The sequence below is a fragment of the Propithecus coquereli genome, unplaced genomic scaffold (genome assembly GCF_000956105.1).
Source record: "Propithecus coquereli isolate 6110/MARCELLA unplaced genomic scaffold, Pcoq_1.0 Scaffold399, whole genome shotgun sequence".
Taxonomy (NCBI): domain Eukaryota; kingdom Metazoa; phylum Chordata; class Mammalia; order Primates; family Indriidae; genus Propithecus; species Propithecus coquereli.
The window spans coordinates 733,072-756,971 of record NW_012149718.1 but is presented as its reverse complement, the minus strand read 5'-3'; the positions used below and the strand labels follow the sequence as shown (position 1 = coordinate 756,971).

General features: G+C 59.7%; 1 protein-coding gene across 1 annotated transcript in view; it reads left to right on the top strand.

Moving 5' to 3' along the window:
• Positions 1–489: 489 nt before the first annotated feature.
• The window catches only part of PCBP3 (poly(rC) binding protein 3), a 39,492-nt gene continuing 16,081 nt past the window's right edge, over positions 490–23,900 (top strand). Inside the window, exons 1-8 of the mRNA XM_012652684.1 lie at positions 490–640; positions 2,622–2,645; positions 3,487–3,519; positions 3,889–4,005; positions 10,871–11,002; positions 11,813–11,941; positions 14,895–14,969; positions 18,168–18,209. Of these exons, the coding sequence (XP_012508138.1) occupies positions 572–640; positions 2,622–2,645; positions 3,487–3,519; positions 3,889–4,005; positions 10,871–11,002; positions 11,813–11,941; positions 14,895–14,969; positions 18,168–18,209 (621 nt within the window). The 5' untranslated portion in view covers positions 490–571. The remainder of the gene's footprint in view (positions 641–2,621; positions 2,646–3,486; positions 3,520–3,888; positions 4,006–10,870; positions 11,003–11,812; positions 11,942–14,894; positions 14,970–18,167; positions 18,210–23,900) is intronic.

The following is a 23,900-nucleotide window of genomic DNA, read 5'->3' as shown; positions in this document are numbered from 1 at the left end:
TTGACAGACGGAATCCGCGTCAGAGATGAGGTTGCCGGGCACCGCTGGCTCTGGGTGCGGGGAACACGGGCACCTGTGCTTCCCCGGCCTCCTCAGGCCGAAGCAAGGCTCACCCAGGGGCTTCTGCTCGGGGGGCTGCTCGGGGCTGTGCCAGGAGGTGGGAGGATGGAGTTGGCACGGCGCTGGCTCTGTGCACACGTGCGGCGCTTCTCTCGGGTGACCCCTCACGCCCCAGCTCCCCTGAGAGGCACTCCCGTGGCCCTCTTGGCAGGTGCGACACTCAGGCAGGCTGGAGGGTCCTGCCCAGGGTCCCGTGGCCAGTCAGCCCTGGGGGCTTTCCCCAGCCTGGCCAGCACGTGGTGGTGATGGCGGCCCCACCCCTCTCCCGCCAGGGCAGCCCGAGGGCCGGGCGGCCAGCTCAGCCCTGGTCTCCAGGATTGCGGAGACTGTCCTTGGGTCGCAGCAGCCGCACCTTCTCTCTCCAGGTGACGCCTTCTGGACCCCGTCTGTCCTCCCTCACAGCGCCCTCAGCGCCTTAAGCCACCACCCCCAGCCGCATTTTGGGAGAAAGATGGAGTCCAAGGTCTCAGAAGGCGGCCTGAACGTGACGCTGACGATCCGCCTGCTGATGCACGGAAAGGTACAGGCGGGAGGCGGGGGGCTGCCGCGCCGGGGCCTGCGATGTGTCATTTTCGTTTACTCTCAAACTGACAAAGCAGTTGCAAATGCAACCCCAGTTACGTTCCCCGGAACCAATGGAGACTGAGTCACCAGCCTGACACTTCCTCGTCACTGGACGCCTTGTGTGCACTTTCTGCAAATGGGGCTTCTCCTGCGTCACCTCACACAGCCACCGGTGGCAGGTCACCACGGGTGCGTCCCCACACCTCCCCCCAGGACCCTGCTAGGGTCTCCCCAGCCATCCAGACGCTGCCCTTGACCACAGGGCGCCCCAGGGCGGAGCCACGGGCAGCATTCCTGTCCCTCAGTCTGGGGAAACTGCCCCGGGGTTTGACTGTCCCCGAGTTTCTGCCAGTGTTTTGTGGCACGTCCTCCGCTCTGGCCCTGTCTGAAGTCTCCTTGCCGTGGCAGGTGCATCGCCACAGCCTCCGGTCGCAGGACGCTCGGGGCTCCACCTGGAGCTGCCCTTCTTCCCCTGCACTTAGAACGCTGGGCTGGGAGGTGCTTTCAGCTGTGTCCGTGTCCCACTTGTCGTCAGACTTTCAGGGCATTCATTCATTCGTTCCTTCATGCTGGGGCTGCGTGACCTCTCCTGACCCCCACGCTGTCCTGGCTGGCCAGCTCCCGAGTGTTTCCTCATGGCACCCCCTTCCCCTTCGTACGACACGCCACTCGGGCCATCCTGTCCTCCCTGCCCCAGTCCTGGCATCAGCCACTTCTCCAAAGAACCCCGACTCCTTCAGGCAGAGGACGGCGCTTTGGAAGCCAAGATGCGTGCACTAGGAGTGCTCTGAGCGCCCAACCGCGCAGCCCTAGGCAGCTCAGGAAGGCGGGTTTGTGCCGTGCGCACTATGCGACATTTCCACACTCCTCTCTGTTCTGAGCACCGCGAGGTCACACCTCCACTTCCCGTCCAGCCGCACAGGGTCGGCCCGGTTCCTTCTGGCTGGGCTCTGTCCCGCGAGGACTCCGACCCCCGTGTCTGTGTGTCCTCCCGCCTGGGGAGGCTGCCAGAGGTCCTGGGCTCCAGTGCCCGTACACAGGCACATCCTACGCTTCCAGAAGACACAGCCTCCTCCCAGAACTCCCGTGTCTTGATGGAGAGAGGATGACCTGCCCCCTCCCTGGCGGGTGCCGGAAGCCAGTGGGCCCCACAGACGGGGTTCTCTGTGCGGCCAAGCGCAGGGTCCCAGCAGCCAGGCCGCCACCAGACGCTCCCTGGGGGCGGGTGCCCTACAGACAGGGACCGTTTGCTCACACTGTTCCCCACGCACGCCCTTCTGGGCAGCACTGGCAGAGACCAAGGCCGTCACAAGGACCGTGATAGTAATAATTGCTCAGAACTTCGTTGTAATGAGGAAGCGACTCAGATTTTGAAAGACGTCCTCCCTGTGACTAGAGCCAGGCTGGCCCAGCCTCGAGCGACTGCCATGGTAGGACCCTGGCTGGTCCCGTCCCACTGCCAGGCAGGGAGACCCTTGACCCCCTGGTGTATGTCCCCAAACTGTCTCGGGCTCGACTTTAGAACTAGAACTGTGGCAGCGTGTTCCAGTGTTACTTTCGATATTCCACCTTTTAAAAATAAGTCACATAGCAATAGCAGTGCTAAATTTTCTTTAAGTCACAAAATTGGGAGAAATTTTATTTTTCATCTGTTTCTTGCAGGGTTTCCTGGAGGCCTCAGGTGCATGAGTGATGCCTCCGGAACCCTCTCTCTGGAAAGCAGCCATTCTCCTGGGCCGCGGGCCTTGGTCAGGCGGGCGCAGAGGCAGCCTCGGGCGCGGGGCCTCTTTGTGGACAGCCTGACTGTGGGCTTCCCTGGCAGGGTCTGAATTCTCCCCTCGCTCACCTGGGGAAGGTAGATGGGTTTCACAGGGTCTGTGCCGGATTCTTTTCCTCCTTCTGCTCTGACAGCATGTTTTTGTGATTTTTTCCTGCAGGAAGTCGGAAGCATCATCGGGAAGGTAATTACTGAACAAACTCTGCCTCTCTCAGGGTCTCTGTAAGGGGACAAAGAGGACAGCAGCTGCCCGGCGCAGGATGGCACCCAGCGGGTGTGCGGCACTGCGTCCATGAAGTCAGGGCCCGGGGGCTACCACGCGGCCCTGTCGGGGCGCCTTGTGCAAGCTGGTCCCCGGGTCTGTGGGAGCTGAGGGGGCGGGCTCTCCCTAGGCCCTGTCCTAGAAAGACTTCCGCCCGCTGCCTTGGTGGCCAGCCCTCCTTCCTGGGCCCCAGACCCCGGTAAGGAGCATGCGCCCGCGTACTCCACGGGCCCCGTTACTGAGCGGCCCCACGAGTGACAGCGGAGGGCTTCAAGTCTGCCTCAAGTTTCCCTGGTGGGCCAAGAGCCCATTTGGGGAAGAGAGGCCGAGGGAGACACGCTGCCTCCCTGTCTTGTTGCACCGTGCCCATCCCTGGGGGTCCCTGTGCCCCATCCCCTCCACCCCTGCACTGCAGGGGAGGGGCTCCCATGGCCCTGCCCTGGCCCTTTCTCAGGAGAGCTTCAGAAGGCGCGTCTGGGGGTCAGGCGCCCGAGGGCACGCAGGTGGTGAGCTGAGTCGGGGCAGAGCCTGGCCTGCCGGCCGTGTGCCCTGGGTGAGGACTGGGGTCCTGCGCCTCTGCTTCCTTACCTGAAATGCCCTCCAGCTTGTGGAGGGTATGGAGTCGGCTGCTTAGTGGGGAGGTGGAGGCCCTACGGGCACATGGTGGCAGCTCCCGGTACCACGTGGGCCGCGCCAAGCCCCGTGCGTGCCGTCAGTGCAGCCGCGAGTGACCTTTTCCTTGTTGTCTAAATCTTTATTCCAGAAAGGAGAGACAGTGAAGAAGATGCGTGAGGAGGTGAGTGTGGCCTGCGTGACCCACACCACGTGTGTGTGCCGTGGCGGCTCTGCCCGCTGCCCTCCGGGCCCTGCACGGGCAGGCGGGTCTCAGCACAGGGCTGGCGTGAGCCTCCTCACTGTCGCGCTGCGCACGCGGCGGTTCGGGCCTCCTGTGCCTCCGTGTGTGGGGAGGGCATCACTTGGATTTTCTTTGCCAGTTAAAATCTCACCGTAAGGGAGGTTACTGGGGAGAACCTGACTGTCTAGTGGTGCGGTTTGCAGTCGAGGGCCAGGTGCACGTGGCTGCGTCGACTGTGGTCGGCAGACAGAGAGCCCGGGCTGCTGGCGTGGCTCTAACCTGGTGCTGGTTTCCCTGCTCTGGCTGCAGAGTGCTGCGAGGATCAACATCTCGGAGGGGAACTGCCCAGAGAGAATCGTGACCATCACGGGCCCCACAGACGCCATCTTCAAGGCCTTTGCCATGATCGCATACAAGTTTGAGGAGGTGAGGCCCCCACTGGGTCCCTCCGCCATGCGTCAGCCCCGCTCACCTCTGCCCCCCAGGGACTCTGCCCCCTCTGGTCCGCCTGGGCAGGGCTGCGTCCCTCTCTGTGTCTATGGCAGCCACCCCCAGCAGGTGTGCTGGAGAAGCCGCCTTACTCCCGCTCCGCAGACCCTGCCCAGGCCACCCAGCTCAGCCCCAGGACACCCCATGCCTCCGACCAGGGCACACAGGGACCCTCAAGCAACACCCACATCCCCCACAAAGCCCTGGCTGGCGCGGCCTGGTCCTCAGATGCACGCCACCCAGCCGCTGCCGTCCCCGGGACAGCGTGTGTGGCTTGGCTGAGACACGGACAGGTACAGGTGGAGACCCAGGCGTGCGCACGCGCACGGATGCACATGCATGTATGTACGCGGCACTGCTGTGTAGCTCTGTCAGTGAGTTAAATCTTAGTGTTTTTATGTGTTTCCAATTTTTCAAAATTGCCAGAAGTTATTTAGAGATGCATTTCGTGTCCTAGAGGGGTGAGCATCGAGTGATGGGGCAGAGTGCCGGGTAAGCAAAGCCTCCAGGTGGCAGCACGCAGAGGCTGGTGCAGAGCTGCTGCGGGGGCGGCCCCCGCTGTGTCTGGCAGAGACTCCTGGCAGGCGGGGGGGGGCTTCAGAATGGGCAAAAGGGAAGGTCCGGTGTGCCCTGGAGGCCATGGCATGGAGGCTGCAGGCCGCCAGTTGCGAGGGGTGTCCCCGTGACTGGCTGGAGGAGTGTGTCGGGCTTTCTCCGCTCGCGCCTGACTTGGCAGTGGGAGCAGACGTCAAGGAAGCTGCAGGCACTGGCCAAGCCCTGGTGTTCTGGGCCAAGTGCCCCAGAGGCTGGGGTGTGGCTTCCCAGCTGGTGGTTGCAGAGGTTGGGGCCATTGTCCTCTTGTCACAGGTGACCTGGCCTCGGTCTGTTGGTTGTTCAGTTTCTCAGTTTCCCCTTTTAGTCATTCTCTCACTTACAAGAGGTTGGCTAGCTCAGAAAGGGCCAGAGACCCAGATCTTCACCACTCAGAGATTGTGCAGTTGTCTTCATGGTCAACTGTACTGTGAGATCTTCTTGACTTTTTTGTTGCTGTATCAACATGACGATCATCTGATGAGAAAGTCGTATACGGACATATTTAAGACTCTGGATAGAATGCAGTGAGTCAGCATCGTTACCACTATGACAAGAACAAGAACGATTAAAGCACCCTGTAAGGTGCTTTGAAACCAAAGCTCCCACTACCCAGGCCAAGAGAACAAATCGCATGGACCGGGAGGGTCAGCCTTAGAGACCCGAATAGCCTTCTCCTGAAGCTGGGGGAGGGCCCGTTCCCTCCATCCTGGTACGGTGGGAAACAGGCGCAGGGGCACAGACGCAACCACGACTGGCCAGTGAGACGTGGGGAGCAGGGCAGGCGTCTGTCAGCTGGCGCCAGTGCACGGGGACTGGTCTGTCTTCCGTCTAGGGCAGAGGAGGTGCCACCGTTGGTGACAGGCTCCTCAGTGTTTCCTGTTGGTGTGACTTGCGCCAGTGGGCATGCTGCCTGGCTGTTCTCATGGACAGTGGTGAGCGATCCCTCAGTAGGGAACCGAACAAGCAAGGGTGGCCCGTTTGGGAAACTGAGTCTGAGTCAGACTGTCCAGCGTGGAGGTTCGTAGAGTTAGGGTCTCTGCATACAGAGCGGTCTCTGAATGCTATTCCTAAAGTGCGCAAGCCATAGTCTGGGTGAAGCAGGGCCAGGCGACCTGGCCCCAAAGGCGGTAGTGTCTGGCAGAGGCACACGGAGACCTCGGGACGTGAAGTTGGCACCCAGGCCTTACGTCAGCTGGGTACAGTTTGGACTGTAGTCATCTCTTCCAGGAGGTGAGTGTGTGGCCCACGGGTCTGTGAAGGTTGTTGAATTTTGACTTAGAATCACCTGGACCTGGGGTCTGATAAATAGACCTTACTAGTAGGTTGTTTTCCTGGGAGAAAGGGGCGCTGCAGAGTCTCTGGTCAGTCTGTTTAGGGCCGACCGTCCATGTAGATGAGGGGGAAGCACCATTGGCTGTGTCCCCAGGGCCTCCTTTGGGGAAACCAGGGCTGTGGGAGCTTTCTGTCCTGCGGCTCAGGTGGTGGGTGGTGTGTCCCGGAGTTGGTGGGCGTGAGAGCAGTGGCCACAGGGACAATCTAAGAATGGCATTAGAATGAGCACGTTCTGACCTAACAGTGACCACATGTGAAAAGAAAATTTGAGACAAGGGTTCTTGTGAGAGGATGACAACTGGAGGATTATGGGAAATGAGAGGGAGAAAGGCTATACACAGGCAGATGGAAACAAAGCAGGAATTAGACAGAGGTCTTGGTGTGACATCTTAGGCGCAAAGCCAGCCGTCTCCCAAGGTCATGAGCTTGCCATGAAGGTCTCGGGTCAGCTGTTTCCGAAGAATGGCTGCTTCTAGAGGGTCTCTAAGACCCTCAGTCTAAGTCCGCTATCGCAGTAGCTTTCTCATCGTGGGGAATTCTGAATTGCTGTTCTAGCTGTGAAACGTGACCCTGAGGACCGCGTCCCTGCAGTTCTGCTGCTGTAGGTGTTAACCACACCTGGGAAGGTCCTGCCAGTGCGATTCGGAGCAGCTCTTCCCTGGCATCTCTTCCCATAGAGAGAATCTCCCGGGTGAAGGTCACGAGGAGGATGTTTGGAAGACACTGCTGGCGATAGGCAGGCATGGGGAGTCCCTTGCAGTCATGCGCCACCTCTGCCCCCGTCCTCAGAGTGTGCCCTCCCGTCACTAGCCCATCAGGTGATAACCGAGGTGTCCCGAGGGCAGGCACTGTGTGGCTATAGGGCTATAGGAGCACCTTTGGCCAAGGGAGCTCAGGGGATTCTGAAAGTCTTGGTATTTTAAGTTAAGGATGTTGTTGATCCTTTCAGTTTTTCCAGAAGATTGAGGATGGTGAGGACAGTGTAGGTTTTGAGTAAGAGATACCACTTAAACAGAGTTCTTTTATAATGGTTCTCAAAGCGTGAGCCTGAGTCATTTGGTGTAGAAGTTGGTGTGCTTCAGATTGGAAACACAAAATCAATGGCTGTGGCTTTTAAGCAAGGATGTGCTTCAACCCTTCCTGAAAACTGACACCCAATAAAGCAGATTTGAGAGCCAGGGTTAAAACCCATCTGAAGGTATTTGGAGAACCCGTGAGGCTTTGCTGCTGGGCTGGGTCTCACCCTGACAGTGTTCCAGGGTTATGTTGCTGACGGGTGACATGTGGCTTGGAAATAAGCTCCTCTGTCTGTGCACAGCTTCCCACCAATGTTGATTTGAGACACCAACCAACTCGTCTGTTCCATGATGAGTAGTTTCAGGGATGGGCGTGGCTAACATCTGCGAGAAATCATCTGGTGCCACCAACCGGCTATCTCGGGAGCCCCAGAGATCATCCGAGTGAAGGGTACAGCCAGATTTTTTCCATTCTCTCTTTTTAAAATCAGGAACTAAGTGATATTTTATAATGGCCTCTTTGATTGCCTCCAGAGATTTCGCCTTTGCGGGTTTAGATGGAGTCGTAGCCTTGGCTACAGCGGTTTGTTTGGCGCGATGATCTGCTGGGCATGTCCTTCCATTTCCCTGTCACCTCTCTCCACGTCAGCGGCAGCCCTTGTAATCGCCGCCGCGTGGAGGTGGGGTTCCAGCGGAGGTGAGAACCCCTTTGTTCCAAAGTGTCCCAAAGCCATGGCCACTCCAGAGCCCTGCCCCCTGCACAGACGTGTGCCGTCTGACCTTTGGCTAGTGGACGGCGTCAGTGAGTGTGACAGGCTCTGCCGTCCAGCTGGCTTTACTTCACGTGGAGGATGCTGTCCTGAAGGGGAGCTCGGTTGGTTACGGCAACCATGTCATGAGAACTGTCATAACAAAATGCTGCGCTGGGCGGCACAAACCACAGACATCCACAGACATCCATTCTCGCGGTGCTGCAGGAGGGACGCCCGAGGTCAGGGAGCGGCAGGGCTGGTTCCTCGGAGGCCTCTCTCCTTGGCATGTAGACGGTGTCTCCTCCCTGTGTCCTGGCAGGGTCATCCCTCTGTGTGTGTCTGTGTCCTCAGCTTCTCTTCTTGTAAGGACACCAGTCAGACCACCCTAATGGCCTCATTTGACCTTCATCACCTCTGTAAAGGCCCATCTCTAAATACAGTCGCGTTGGGGGTTGGGGCTTCAACATGCGGATTCTGGGGGCAGGTCAGCCCAGCGCCTGCTGGGTAACCTCCTGTTTCAGGTTTGAGGTAGAACATTAGCTCCGTAGCAGTCTGCTAAGGCTGAGAGCAAGTGAGGGATTCTTTGCACAGGCCTCCTTATTCTCTGAACAAGTAGGAAATGTCAGAACCAAATCACCAGGGGGATTTAGGTCTTCTACGTCTTGAATGAGGACCTGAGAACTGTGGGAGTGGGCTTCAGTGACACCCCCTGGCGTGACTGTTATGGCCTAGTGCTGTCCCGTCCAGGTGGAGGCAGAGCAGCCACCTGCTGGTCCAGAGGGCGTCAAAGGTCACTCCAGGGAAGAGGTGGCTTCGGAAGGGATTGGGACCAGGATTGTGCCTCGTTAGGTGTTCCCAGGAAGTGCAGGTGGCCACGGCAGGCCCGAAGCATCCTTGGTGAGGCTCTGCCGTTGAGAAGGCCAGGCGTAAGGACTAGGGCTGCCTGAGCGCGCACTCCTGGAAGGGGAGGGGTTTAGACTCGGGACTGTGAGCCGGCGGCAGCATGTGGGATGTAGCACTGCGCCTTGGTCTCCGTCCACAGCCTGGTGGGAGGCCGCCTCTCTCCACCTGCCCTCAGACGCAGGACCAGAGGGGACACTGTCTGCATTGCAGACCAGCTCCTGTCACACAAAGTGGAGACAAAGGAGAGCTCCATCCAGATTTACTGGTCACGGCCACGTTGGTCCAAGTGGATGCTGGCCTGTGAGCCCAGGCAAAGGCTCACGTCTGCCTGGAATTCGCCCCCAGGGCAAGCGACAGCCCACAGACAATAGAGCGTGAAAGCAGCGCAAGACAGCAGAGGGGACGGAGGAATGGCCCGACTCCTCCAGCAATGCCGAGCAAGTGGGAACCATGACACAGCCAGCACCAAACCGAGAACAAGCAGCCACAGAGCCCAGCGCAGAGGGCGGGCTCCAGACCGCGACAGCACATCCTCATGGGCTCCAGGAGCTGCCACAGCGAGGCGTAGGGCCTGGGCCAGTGGCAGGCAGTGCAGACGCTCTGGGTGGGCCGCACGACAGGTGGACCAGGCCGCTGACAAGAGCAGGCTGTGTGCTCAGAGCCGGCGGGGCCGGCACTTCTCAAGGCCTCGGCTCGAGAGCCGGGGTGGAGGCTGCTGTCGAGGGGAACGAGGGGCAGGCTCACTAGAAGTGGGGCGTCCTGTGGGATCAGTCTGAGGGGCACATTTGGCTTTCGCTGGGTGGCCTGAGTTGGAAAAGGGGACGAACACTGCGGAAGCTGCCGTCACCGGCCAAGCTCAGGCCGTCCTGGGCCGAGCGCTGCAGAGGCTGAGCTGGCGCTCCCCTGTCCTGCACGGCCTGGTCGCTGGACGAGCGCAAGTCCTGACTCCCGTGTACGGTCCCCGTGGCTGCTGCCTCCGGGCATTGTGACCCAGCCCCTGGCCAATCCCAGGGTGCTCCTCGGTAGCGCACGTTCCCTGGCGCTGCGAGTCACAGGAGCCCAGCCTCCGTCGGGTGTCCACGCGGTGCAGGACAGGGGGCCTTCTCTCCTGGGACTTCCTTGTCTCTAAGCCTCCTCTCGAAGCCCGTGGGCCCCCGCTGCCCACCCAGCCCTCCTCTGGCCCACGGCCAGTCTGCCCTCCAGGGACACCGCCCCAGCCCCCCATCTGTACCTCTGCACGTCACTTTGGGGGTGAGCTAATGTGCCACTTTCTGTGACCTTGATGTTTCTATAAGGAAGGGCGCGTTGGGGCGGGGGGTAAATGGCGTTCCCAAGACTGTAACGTGGAAAGGGTGAGGTACACAGCAGTGCAGGCTGTCCATGGGGGCGCCGACACACGTCACTGCTCACGTGAAGCCCGTGGGCCCCTGCTCTGCTGCGGGCTCTGGGCCTCTGTGGCCCTGGCTTCTCACAGCCCAGATGCCCCCACCTGCATGCCTGAGGTGCCTGACGCCCAGCTCTGTCTTCCGAGTGACAGAACAAGAGCAGACAAGCTGGCTGCCCAAGCCAGCCTGGTGCAAGCCCACCCCGACCACCCCAGCGGCCCCTCGCCTTGCTGAGTGAGTGACACAGCTCCCTGCCCCAGGACGGACACCCAGTAGCCATTTCCTACCCGCCATACCCTGCACCCTGAGATCGTGGCCTGTCCCCAACAACTCTGCCTCAACTGGTGCTGGGACAGACACCACCAGCTGGCACCCTGCCTCTAGCTCCCCTTCCCTCGGGCCAGCATTCAAACCTCCTGTGTGTCAACCTATGTGTCTACACCGCACCTGCCAACCAAGTCTTTAGGACCAAGAACAGAACCACTGGAGTCCCCAGAATCAGGCTAACCACGATGCCCTGAGTTGCTCTTGCCAGCACCTCCCGTCCATTTGGAAAACATCTGGCGCTGTCTGATCATGGCCTGGCCTGTCCACTGTGTCCCTCTCTGTGCATGGAAGGGGCCCTGGAGCTCTCAGATACAGTGCAGGTCCTGGGCAGGGGACAGAGAAGTGGTTCTGGAGCTCCCTGAGGTGGGCCCTGGGCAGGGGACACAGTCGATATATCCGCTTCCCCCAATGGTTTCTTGTTCTTAGGTCTTTGCTCACTTAGGATCAGAGGCGTGATGTTTCTGCCAACACACGTGTCTGTCTGCCTCCCCAGGACATCATCAACTCCATGAGCAACAGCCCTGCCACCAGCAAGCCCCCCGTGACGCTGCGACTGGTGGTGCCTGCAAGCCAGTGCGGGTCCCTGATCGGCAAAGGTGGCTCCAAGATCAAGGAGATCAGGGAGGTAACAGGACCCTCCTCCGGGGTGGGGCCTCTGGGGCTGGGGGCGCTGGGGGGACCGGGCGGTCTCAGGCTGCATCCCCCGTGCTGCCTGCACGGCCAGCACCGTCACTGCAGGTGCCCAGGCCGGGAGCCCAGGTTAGGGGCAGTCCTTCCAGCAAGCAGGACTCACGCGTGGGAGACCCATGCATTCACAGAGCCCCTGTTGCCTCATGCTAGGGGAGGGGCCTCGTGGGGCAGTCGCTGGGGTGGGCCCCTGTCATGCGCTTGGGACACATGAGGGCCCCCACGTGGGCTGCTGTCTGCTCCCGGCAAGGGGCTGCCTCAGCCGCATCCGCCCCGTCTCCTGGGACGGCCCCGCACCACAGGCTGTCCTGGCTGGGTGGCGTTTGGAGGAGGTGTGGGTTTTGTATTTTCACACGTTCCCCTTATTTCATGGAAAGCCTGAATCCTTCCCTTGCCCAGATGAGGCAGCCACCCCAGTCGTGGTTCCTTCCCCAGGACTGGAACCCACCTTTCTCTGTGACCCGAAACACTGCACAGGGGATGGAATTCTGTGTGTTTGCAAAGAGCAGTGTCCCCAGGCAAACACTCTCCTCGGGTTAGATGCCTCCTGCCCAGCGTTGCTGGGACTGGATGAGCCCTGCCCGAGGTGCCATGCTGTGGTCCGGGCCGGCGTGGCACGACGGGGACAGGGAGGGTGGGTGCTCAGGCTGATGCAGTTCTGTAAGGTGCCGTGGCTGCCCCCCGGGAACTGGGACGTGCTGCCTGTCTTGCCAGGCTGTCAGCCCCTTCCAACGCCCTGTGTCTCCAGTCCACAGGTGCCCAGGTCCAGGTGGCCGGGGACATGCTGCCCAACTCCACGGAGCGGGCGGTGACCATCTCGGGGACCCCGGACGCCATCATCCAGTGTGTTAAGCAGATCTGTGTGGTCATGCTGGAGGTACAGTCTGTGCACGTGGCTGGCACACGTCAGCGAAGGCGCGCTCAGCGCCGTGTGGCTTTCTTGTGGCGTCAGGAAAGGTGTGGGTGCGTCGGTTGTCCCGAGGATTGACGGTCAGGGCTGTGTGGGGGCTGGCGTCAGGAGCCTGGTGGTCAAGGCAGCCAGAGCGAGAGCCGTGCCAGGGTGGGGTGCTGTTGGGGGGACTGGTTGCTGGCGGCTGCCACAGAGCCATGAATGTGAGCTCAGCGGGCCGTGTCCTCACTGCAGAGCCTGAGCAGAGGGTGTGTGGAGAGGGGTGAGCCTCTCCCCTTGGTTTTGGAATGGGACAAGATGTGATTACTCCCTGTCGGAAGGCGTTTTCTGGACAGAGTTGGAGCCTCACACGTGGCACCCGTCCACAGTGGAGAGAAGTCTTGCTGGGGTGAGGGGAGGGGGCGGGGCCGCGTGCTCCGCGGTGGGCTCTCTGTGGGGGAGGCCCCAGCGCCGGGTCCGGCCGCAGGGAGCCACTGGTCTGCAGAAGGCAGCGTCACACCGCTAGGGAGGTATGAAGGGCAGAACTTAGGGAAAACTCATGAAAATGTCCAATATGTAAAAATGGAGATAAATGAGCAAAAGGATTAAAACAGAGATGCAAAGAAGGTGCCGCTGGGCAGGAAAAGCTTCTCTTGAAATTTTGGGGGGAAGAAAAGAACCCTGAAATTTGAATTTCTGTCAATATCCCAAATTCATGAAGCTGTCATAGTTGCTGGTCTCTCCTGAAGCTAAAATGAAGTAGTCCTGCCTCAGACGGAAGGTTCCAGCAGCTCTGCTGTGCTCCCTGCCTCCCAAGGCCACTGTCCCTCATCCCTCCCTTGCACTTGGCTTGGTGCTAAAACCCTTTTCAACTCTTTAAAAATTTTTGCATAGTTTTTGTTTTCCTGAAGTGTGATATTTTGCGAAGTCAAAAATCCCTTTCAAAACTGTCTTGTTCTGAAATCTTCCCCACACCGCGGTCGGTCGGGGAGACAGGGCGGTGCTCCTCCCAGCTCTCCGCTCCCTCTGCCCTGTCTGGGACCCGGGGGCTGCGATGGGGAGGAGGCCCCAGCACGCGGCGGGGCGGGGAGCGCGCTCCTTTCTGCACGGAGGCGGCAGGCGCTCCGCTTGGTGGTTAGTAACACGACCAGCTCTGCAAGGGACGCGGCCTGCTGTGTCCCCGATGGGGTGAGGCCAGCTCCTCAGGGCAAAACCTGTGGTCTCGTCAGTGCCAACGCGGGGCTGCTGCCCACAGGAGCAGGGGGACCCCGAGGGCTGTGGGACACCAGTGCCCAGGGCTGCCGTCGGAACCGCCTTGTCTCGCTCCGATGGCGAGGTTGCCGTGAGATGTGTGAGCCGGTCGGCCTGGCTGGTGCTGCGCTGCCCTCAGAGTCCGGGGAGGCCCTGCTCACCAGGGGAGGAAGATTCATCACACCAGGAAACAATTGGCTCCATTTTTAAATGAAGAGTAACTGGAAAAATAAAGCAAAAAATGCTTTAAAAACTCTCCTCGTCGATCAGAGGACTTTGGGGCTAGGTTTACGGGGTGTGTCTCAGCCTCACCCCACGAAATTATGGAAGAAAGGGAGGCCCATGGCGCAAATGGGTCTGGGCGGGGCTCGCGGAAGACACACGCATCACCACAGACAGCCGCCCTGCCTGACGCAGGAGATGCTCCCAGGGCCAGTTCCCAGCGCAGAGTGGCCCGTGCAGCCCCAGGGAGAGACGGGGCCCCTGCCCAGGGCACGTCGGGGGAGAACAGAAGCCGGGACCCACAGCCAGAGTCGCCTCATGCACCACGTTGGGTCTCCCGGAGCCCAGTGTCTGGGAGGCTGCAGCTGGTTGGCAGCTGGTGCGAGGACAACGCCAGCTCGTGGCCACTCAGTTCAGTCACACTCTTTCCACGACAGCCCCTGAGGCACCGTGAGCCCGTTTGCCCAGAGACACCTTAACTGCAGAAATCCTGAACACGGGCCCCTGGGAGCCGGCGTCACTCCAGACCCAGCCTGGGTCAGCTCAGACCCGCTCAGCAGCCCCTGCCCCACTCAGGGTAAGGCTGCGGCGTGTGACCGCAGAGGCCGAGCCTCCCCCAGCACTGCACGTTTGCATGTGGGCAGCGCCCGCGTCTCCAGGACCCTTCTGAGGGACAAGCTACGCCGTGGGCCGCACCTCACGGCCCCGCCGCTCTCCGCAGCTCCAGCTGGGCCCCCCAGGCCAGGACTCCCAACTCCCCATCCGCGGCCGGCCCTGGACGACGGCTCACGGCCACACAGGGACCAGGGAAGGGCCCGTCCTGAGAACATTAATCCTGTATTTTGGATGTAGAATAACCGAGGGAAAGTACAGCAAACCTCCTCATGACTATGGGATGTTTCCTTTGGAGTCCAAGTTTAAATCGTGAAACTGGATGTTTCTCAGTTTCCCGTGACGATCTCTCCTGACCCTTGGGGCATTGGGCACTCACAGGAGTTGTGTGCGAGGCCCGGCTTTTCCTGAGGGACACGGGTTTCTCTGTCCCGCCGGCGAAGCAGGAGTGGCCCGGCCTTGCGGGGCCGTGCGCAGAGGAAGGGGCTTGTCTGGCGGCAGCCAGCCCTTCCACAACAGGGTCCTGCTTGCAGGCGACCACCCACGCCGCCTCTCTCCACAGGACTGACCCCCAGGACCCCACGCTGCCTGGAGCCTCTGCGTCCTGCCTTGGCCGGCCCCAGGGGCGTGTTTAGGGCGGGTGGTCCGGGTGGTCACTCACAGGAGGGGCCGCCCAGGGGCTTGGTGAGAAGGAGCCCGTGCGGAGGGGACAGGCAGCGCGGACGCGGGATTCCACCCCACCCGGTGCTGCTGCCGTTGCTGGGGCTCTGGGAGGGTGGGGGCTGGGGAAGGGCCTCCCCTCCGTGCTGTGGAGCTGCTCTAACGCTCTCTCTCCCTCTCCTGTCCCTTTTCCTAGTCCCCACCGAAAGGTGCCACCATTCCCTACCGCCCAAAGCCCGCCTCCACCCCTGTCATTTTTGCAGGTGGTCAGGTAAGAGCCGACCCGCTCGCGGCCTCCACTGCCAACCTCAGCCTTTTACTGCAGCACCCGCCGCTGCCCGTTAGTGCACTCAGGTTTTCTCGCCTTCTCACGTGCACGTGTCCCACCCGCGCTGGACACAGAGCTCTCCCGCCGACACCCGGCTCCGGGCGGGACAGAGGCCCTGCAGACTCGCCTTCTCCCAGGGGCTCCCTGGCCCAGCAGGAGGGACCCTGGGGCCAGGGTCACACCTGGATCTGCCCAGGGGACACCAGTTCTTGGGTGCTTTTAGGAAGCATATAGGCAGAGGGCAGGCGCATCCGGTGTTGGAGGCAGCTAGGACCGTGAGAGCTGGGGTCCCGTTTCTCCTGCAGTGCGCGTTCCCAAACCCCAGTGCATCCCCTGTGTGACACGAGAGAGGGAAGAGCGGCCTGGCGGGTGGGCGTCCGCCCCGCTGTGGCCAGGACCTCCTCCCCTGCGCGCACAGCGCCCACGTCTGCGGTGCCAGCCTGGCAGAGCCTCGGGGGGAGCAGAGGCACGAGACCCTGCCCAGCTCCCTCTCTCGTGCCCCCCGGGTCACTGTGGCACCCACAGTCCACGGACTTTGAAATTGCCAGCCGGGGGTGGCCTGGAAGAGCTCTGTGTCCAGTCGGTCGCGATGTGTGTCTTTGCTCGAGGGAGAGTTGAGACTCAGACTTCCCCACGGGTGACCCCAGCCAGGAGAGAATGGCCCGAGGTGTTACTTTGACATTTAACAAGAAAGAAAAAAGGCAAATACCACTTTTCGCATGATTTCTCTATGAGGTAAAGGAATCTTACCAGATCTGCACTAGGCAGCGTCCCCGGTGTGTCCACCGAGAGGAGCATGGCGCCTCGCACGCAGCCTGCGCGGGGCAGGACAGGCCTGGTCCGCCGCTCCGGCCGCGCGTCCCCCCAGCCCCTCACACCCGGGCCTGTCCTGCCCTGGCAAGGAGCCCTCGAGTGCACAGCCTGTTGCCAGGGCCGCCCTGGGGCAGGGTTCGTCCCCCCTCACAGGTCAGGAAGTGGCCCAGAGAGACAGGGACCTGTGTGTCCCTCCTGAGGGGCCGGCCCCGGGCCTCACTGACCAGGGACGTGGGGCCACAGGTCCCGCAGCAGCGAGTCCTGGCTCAGAACTCCGTCTCAGTGCCTCCCCCGAAGTTCGTGGCTGGTTAGCGGGTTAGTAGCCTGTGTGGACTCCACCTTAACGTTTAAACAAACCATGACAGTATCTGCGGTAAAATGTGTACTTTTATTCAAAAGGAAGGTGTATTAATATGGTCAAATGTGGTCCCGCTCTGGCCAGTGCCCGGGCCGCAGCTGGGCTCGCCTCTCCACCTGCGGCGTGGGCGGCAGCACGCGCCTCTCTGCTTTACTGCGGCCGAGGGTCGCTACGCCCGAGGCTGTCGCTAAGATGTCAGCCTTTCTAGAGCACAGCCCAACTGCCCTGGCACGGTCTGGCCTGGCCAGGACTCAGCCTCGGTGGTGGACAGGGGACAGTGGCACCTGGGAGTCACTTCTGCACTCAGGTTGCCAGGAGCAGGACTTTGCCAGGACAGGACCTCAGAAGCGGGTGTGAGTGAGAGCTGAGGAGATGCCCTCCGGCCCCTGGGACTCAGCCCCCACATGCCAGCTCTGGGGGACAAAGCACAGCCGCAGAGCGGTGGCTGAGAATCGGCCCAGGCCACTACTGCCAAACTGGTCAGGATGAGAGGACGCCTGCCGCTGGGGGCGCCGCAGAGTTTCTGGCGTGGCGGGGTCAGCCGATGACGGTTCCTTCAGGCAGAGCCTGCCAAGGAGCGAGCCGACACAAAACGTCATCACATGACGCGAATAAAAAGACAAATCAGGAAATTAAGGGGTCTAGGACAAAGAATTCCTTGTGCCCTGCAGTTCAGCCAGACACGTGGGGGCTGAGAGGACAGCAGCCCCGAGCGTCACAGCCCCGGGGCCTCACGTTGTGTGACACTTTGGGCCTGAACAGGGCTCTCCACAGCTTCGTGCAGGCCGCGAGCTCACAGCTCTCCGTGCCTAGGGCGCGGCCGTGTCTGATAAGATGCTTCTGCTTCCCAGGCCGGGGCCTCCCTCCGCTGGGGTCGGGTCTGCTTGAAGCTGGGCTGCAGCCAGATCCCTGTCTGGGGGTCGCTTGGCCTTTAACTGCCAGGCTGAGTTGTTTGTGACGAAAACTCCTGGCAGATTCAAAACCTGTGGGAGGGTTTGGGGTCCACAGAGGGGACACGTGGCCTTCCCCGAGGTATCCCTGTGGGGTGCATGGGGACCCATACAGGGACACGGTGGATGCCTCAGGTCCCACAGGAAGTGGGCGTGGGGCCAGGCATGGCCAGGGGCTGGAGGCCACATCCCTCCACACCCATGCCACCACCAGGCCTAGCATGGCAGCTTCCGTGTCACCAAGTCCTGACAGCTTGTCTGTGGTCTTAACTCTCCCTCGACTCCGTGTGGTTCATTGGTTGTTGGCCGTGAATTTGAGTCACCGAGGTGTCTTAGCGATGGGCCCATCGAGGCAGGTGGGGGCCACCCCACCCTCCAGGGTGCAGAGCGAGGGTCGGCGGGAAGAGGCTGCCAGTGGTCGGAGCCACTGTTCAAAGGCAAAGGAAACAATGAAACCTGCTTGAGCCCTCTGGGGGTGCCGTGAGCCTATCCCCAGTCACAGCAGCCGCCCCCCCACCCCTGGCCCAGGGGCTGCCCACTGGAGATTTCACGTGAACAGTGATGAGTTGGGTCAGTCCTGAGGTGGATTTAGATCCATTTCCTGCTCAATCTGGCATTTGCAACGTTGGTTTTGGTCATCTTTTAAAGCTTTCTGTCTTTGTTTGGGTTTCTCGGGGTAAATATTTCCCAAAAATATTTACTCGGATGGTTGATTAAATTTCCAAAAGGTTAGTAATTAGTGGACCTCTTCCTTGGAGGTCAGACGGATCATTCTTAATTCTTAGATGTCCTGCTTTCAAGAAGTGCAGGGGAGTGAGAGCGGAAAGTGCCGGGGCTGCGTCATCCCTGCCCCCTGCCTGGGCCGCGGGTCCCATGGCTACCCCTGGAGGGTCCCGTGGCTACCCTTGGAGGGCTGGCCCTCGGTCCGCAAGTGGGGCAGGTGGAGATGCAGGGAGGGCAGCCGGCGGGGAAGGGCCACAGCGCTGGGCGGTGGGCTGACGCGTGTCTCTCTCTCTGCAGGCCTACACCATCCAGGGACAGTACGCCATCCCCCACCCGGATGTGAGTGTGCACTGTGTCTCCCCTTCACCCCTACTTTCTCGTTATCACCCACCTTCCTGCATGCCGCTGTTCATTGCTACCAACATTAATATTACACAATAATATTAATCCGTTCTCAGTGTTCCTGACCTGTGTCGTATCCATATGACCTGGAATAACCTTTTAACCTCTTAGCACTAACTCTGCTTGTGTTGAGGACTTGGCCTGATGTCAAATTGTTTCGATTGTTTGCTGTGGTCCAGGGCTTGCCTCCCACACGGGGCCCAGATGGTAACTGTAGAACAGCTCCTGGCCTGTGCAGGAGCCACGTGACAGGGTGGCGAGGGTGCGTGTCCACCCTCCGTGGGCGGGGGCTGGCACGGTGTTGGCGTGCACCCACGAAGCCGGCGATGGTATCAGAAGGTCTTCAGAGAGACCTTGGGAAGGACACGTAAGTGCCTAGTGAGGCCGAACTCTCCCCTTTCAGAGCCTGGTTGGCACGCAGGGCCATCCGTGTACAGAGAGCCCAGCTGGCGAAAGCACATGGGACAGGCCTTCGTTTCCATCCCAGAGCCAGGGAGAGGCCTCGAGGGGCTGGGTGGGCCCCAGACATCCACCTCCTGAGGGTGTCACCGTCTGGATGCAGCCTCAGTGCAGAGGACGGAGACTCCGTGAAAGGACTTCAAGGAGCAAAATCCTAGATGCCTCTTGGCCCACGTCCAGCCCGTGTCCGGAGGCCTGTGGCCAAGGGGCCAAGAGATGAAGGGCTGTTCCCGAGAGGGCTTTGGGTCCACTGAGTCGCGGGGTCTGCACTGGTCGGTGCTGGGAAGAGCGGCAAGAGTAAGGAGGGGACAGACAGAGACGCCAGGCCCGGAAGCCACCGAGTGCTGCGGCAGGGGGAGCAAACCTGGTGGCCGTTCCGGGGGCTGTTTCTCTTCTCTGGGCCGTCGTGCGTGTCGGCCCCGCTCAGCAGCTGCTCCTCATGACGCGTTTCCGTGCGCGCTGCTCTGCGGCACCAGACAGGCGGCGGCCGCGGGCTGGCCCGCATGCTCCGGGGCCTTCTGCAAACCCTGCTGCTTTTGGTTCAGCAGAAAAGAGACGTTCGTCTGAATAAGATGTGAAGGCAGGTCAGGGGAGAGTTTTAGAAGTTAACTAACATGAATAAGGTTTGAAATATAGAGATTCGATTCACTGTCACTGCAGGAACATTTCTATTGAGCTGAAAGCAAATACCGATGGTTCTTCTTTTTTAAAAAATTTCTCATAAAGCAACACATGACTCAAATGATAGGGAACCTAGATAAAGAAAAGTCCTTCCCCCCCTGCCCCCAGAGGCAGGCTTAACGTTCCTGGGTTTGGTCCCGTGGTGACTCTGCCGTTCTCTAATCAGCAATGCCTCGTCCTCGGTGATCAACTGTGGACACGTCCCCAAGTGTCCCCGCAGGAAGTCCAGGCTGTGGCCACCTCACACCTGCACGGCCCCCCGGCCAGAGCGTGCTGTTAGGGCTTCACTCAGTCTGAGCCTAGTGGACGGTGCCAGGCGTGTGCGTGCATGCGTTCAGGGCGCTGCGCATGGGTGGGTGTGACGCCTCCCAGCAGAACATCCCGAGTGAGAGAAAATCAAAACGGAAGCCCAGTGGGGTCAGAGGCCCAGTTTCCGGAGTGGCCCAGTTTTCATTGGGTGCTGGGTGCAGGGCTGCTGGCACATGTAGAAATGCACGTGTGTGTGCAAAAGCAGGTTTGAAAGCCTGGTCACTCGGGTTTTGTCAAGCTCTGGAACCCAAAGGAAATGCAGTGTGCGGCATCCTTGGCCAGGGGCAGTTTAACTGACTGGGCTCATGTTTATCTTTGCCCCAGACAACAGTTCTAAAGTCGGATGTTCAGAACTGCAGGGCCCTTCGGTGAACACCCGCAGGTCTCCTGTGGTTCTGTGGCCAAGGGGCCTGCAGCTCCCACTGAGGCCTTTGCGGGGCGGACGCTGGAGTCGCTGGTCTGAAATCCCCCAGGCTGTGGGTGTGCACACGAGTGTGAGAGAGAGATTTTGATTGGTTTGGTTGATCGATTGATTTTGTATTAATTGGTTGTTTATCTCTTTCCCATGTAACTTTCTTAGCATCTCTTATAAACGGGTGTTTTACAGATTATTTGTTTCAGATTGGTTTAAACTAACATATAACTGTTATATAATCGCCTCCTTGCATATGGTAGAGATTTAAAATACTTGGAATGTTTCTGTCCCTCCAAAATCCATATGCTGGAACCTAGTGCCAAGGTGAGGTGTGAGGAGGTGGGGCCTCCGGGGGTGCGCGGCCGTGCCTGGGCTCAGCGCCCCCGGGAAAGGGGCTTCCAGGCCCACATGCCCTGCACCCTCCCACCACATGAGGACACGGCGCTCACAGCGCCTCTGGGAAGTAAAACCCGGCCGTCCTAGGACCAGAACGCCTGGCACTTTGATCTCAGACTTCCAGGCTCCATAGCTGTGAGCAATAAATTTGTGCTGTTTACAAATTACCTCATCTGAGGTATTTTGTCATAGCGGCAGGCGTGGCCCAGGCCACGTGGCAGTTTGTCGTGCATTGGCTGTGAAAACGTGCTGTTTTCTCTGTCAGTACCGTGGGGCTTGGTGAGCAGCCGTCAGCAACAGAAGAGTGGAAGCTTCCGTGAGGGATTTTCTAGCAGGCACGTAAAATTGAAGCTTGGCTAGTCACTTAGGTGATCCGTTGAAAACAAAAATAAAATACTGTTCGGTGACACAGGTGATGATGGCCCGGAGGGCAATTTCTATCTGAGCTTAGTACTTAGCAGGAATTTTTAAAGCTTCAATTTCTTAGAACACAAATATAACAATTATAAATAATATCATTTCACAATGTAATTGAAGACAAAGTTCATTTCAGCCGGAGTGGCTGACGTGTATACTGCAGCCGCCTCTGAGCTCGACCTCGTACCGGACTTGTGGGCCCCACGTCGGACGCGGAGATGGTAAGGAATGTGTTCCTTAGATCTAAGTATTTCCTTATCGAAAACCGAAGTGTGCGTGTTTTTAGTTCACTCCTGTTTGAGCACCTCCGGCACTGCCAGCCTCCCCGTCTCCCGCGTCGCCCTCCCTGCTCTCCCCAGAGCCTCCCGGCAGCTCACGGTGCTCGGAGAGCCCAGGTGCGTGGCAGAGGCCGCGCCCCAGCCCGCAGCGGGGGGACTCTGGAGGGGTGGATGGGCGTGTCGGGTCATCTTCAGTCCAGTCTGGGCCAGCGCTCCGGGCAGCCACTCGTCGCTGTGGAAACCGTCCCGCACCTTTGCGTGTCCTGCCAGCGTCAGGTCGCTGCGGTCTTGGAGCTGAGAAAGAGAAACAGCAGCAAATGGGGACAGGGCGGGCGCAGGGGCTGGTGAAGCCGGACAACACACTGAGGATCCAACGGACAGCTCGATTCTCTCCTCCCGTTTTGCTGTCCTTGTGGTTACGGTGGGACAGTGACACCAGGAAGGAATTGCTTTTTCCTGGAAGAAATTAGTGAACTTGAAAAATACCCTTCTTCACGGGAATCTTTATTTCTAGTTTGCAGAGTTCGCCTCCCTTAGGCAACACCCCGTCATGCAAAGGGGTGCTGAGAGCAGGAAGAGAGAACACGTTGGCGCTGACCGAGAACGTGCCACCCGGGCCCTGCACCACCCTGCAGAGCAGCCTCGGGGCGGCAGCCCGCTGTGCAGATGCGGGAGTGGAAGCCTGGGCGGGAAGTAGGCTGGGGCTGAGTCAGGGTGTGGGACGAGGCCACCCTCCTCCGTCACCAGGCGTTGGCGGTAGGTTGTGCGGGGAGTGAGATGGGCACCGGTGTCTGCTGAGAAGTTCGTTCTTTAGTGAATAAATCGTGGGGAAATTGAACAAGCGTGTGTCACAATGACAGAAATCGCATTGAAAGTGTCCCTTCATCCTAGCTGTGCAACCACAGGGACCTATGGGTGGTGCACTCTTCTCTGGGGACACGTGAGGAGCAAGTGTAGGCTCTGTGGTCATCGCGCACGTTGCAGAGATTTGAGCAGATTGTGGTGGGCGCCTTCCCCTCCCGCTTTTCGGTCTCCTGCAGAACGCATGGGGAGGGTGTGAGATGCCCCTCTCGGTGGTGGCAATGACGTGGAAAGAGGAGCCAGAACCACGGCCCACAGGCACCAGTGGATGGGCCTGGCCTCTGGTGCCGAAGCCTTTTGCTTCCCAAGATCCTGCGCTGGGAGTGGGGGCGGCGCGGGCAAGCCTCGCCACCCGCTGCCTGTTGCAGAGCGGGGCTGCCGCAGCCGCTCCTCAGCCCTCGCCACGGGCTTGGGGTAAATCTTTCTTTTCTCTGGACCCCTCCCCTCAGGTCAGACACACAGAGCGGCTCCCCGTGGCCCTCACGTGCCCGTCTGCCCACCTGCCCTGCTCAGAATCACACTGTGCGTTGTTCAGCAGCCCTTGGCGACGTGTTTGCACCAGCAAGTCTGAGAAACACCGACACAGGACAGAGAGGGAGCAGCGCGCATGCGGCTGGAGCCCTGGAAGGAGAGCACAAAACAGAGAGCAAAGTTCCAAGAGACACACCCAGAGGATTTTCCAAAGTTAATAAGAGAAGCCAATCCTCACGTTCAGAAATCCCAGCAGGACAAACCAGGAGGAATCCGTCTCAGACGTAGCAACATAGAATTACCTAACGCCAGAGTCCAGAATCAGACCCCAGACACGCTCAGAGAGAGTGCGACTGCTGCGGGGCACGGCAGGGAGAACCTGGCCGATGCCTCGCCAGCAGCGAGGGAGCCAGAAGGTGACGCACGCAAGGAGCAGTCGCAGCATCAAGCCCTGTCCCGAGAGGGGGTGCTCCCCGGGCCTGAACGCGGCCGTGTTCAGACTAACTCCGGACCAGGCGGCCCACAGCAGACGGCCTTTGGGAAAAGGAAGTGACCCCAAGGAGGCTGGAGACGCAGGGAGCAGTGCGTGGCGGGATCCATGTCGCGGCGCTGAGTGGATAGAAACAGCCCACGGGGCGGTGCGGGAGCGGGGAGCGTGCCGCGCCACTCCGCGAGGGCTCCCACGGCCAGCGCACGAGTTACAGTCAGTCACACAACCTCCGTGGCAGCACAGGGAGACGGGTGAGGGGAAAACTGCCAACCAGCCCAGCAGAAGAAAAGGAGTGGGGGGAGAAAAGAAGCCCTAGAAAGGCAGGACACTCAGAAAATAAGACAATGGAAATTAGTGCCAGCGTAGGGTGATCGTGGTCCCTGTAACGAGTGGCATTGTTACGCGTCTGTGGTGTAGATACAGCGCGTGTAATTGTGCACAGCACGTAATGCCTGATAATGGTGGTAAACGTAATAAACGGTTGTGTTCCCGGTTTGTGCACTTGCTGTGCAGCACTTTTTGTCATTATTTTAGAGTGTACTCCTTCTACTTTAAAAAAAAGTTAACTGTAAACCAGCCTCAGGCAGGCCCTTCAGGAGTTGTCCACAGGTCCTTGTCATCTGGGAGGTGACAGCTCCGTGCCTGTTGCTGCCCCGACGACCTTGCAGTGGGACGAGACGTGGAGGCGGAGCCAGCGACGCAGATGGTCCTGACCCTGTGCAGGCCTAGGCCGGTGCGAGTGTGCGTGTCTTAGTTTTTAACAAAAAAGTTTTTAAAACAAATAATTTTTAAAATAGAAAAACTTACAGAATAAGGATATAGGCCCAGCATGGTGGCTCACACCTGTAATC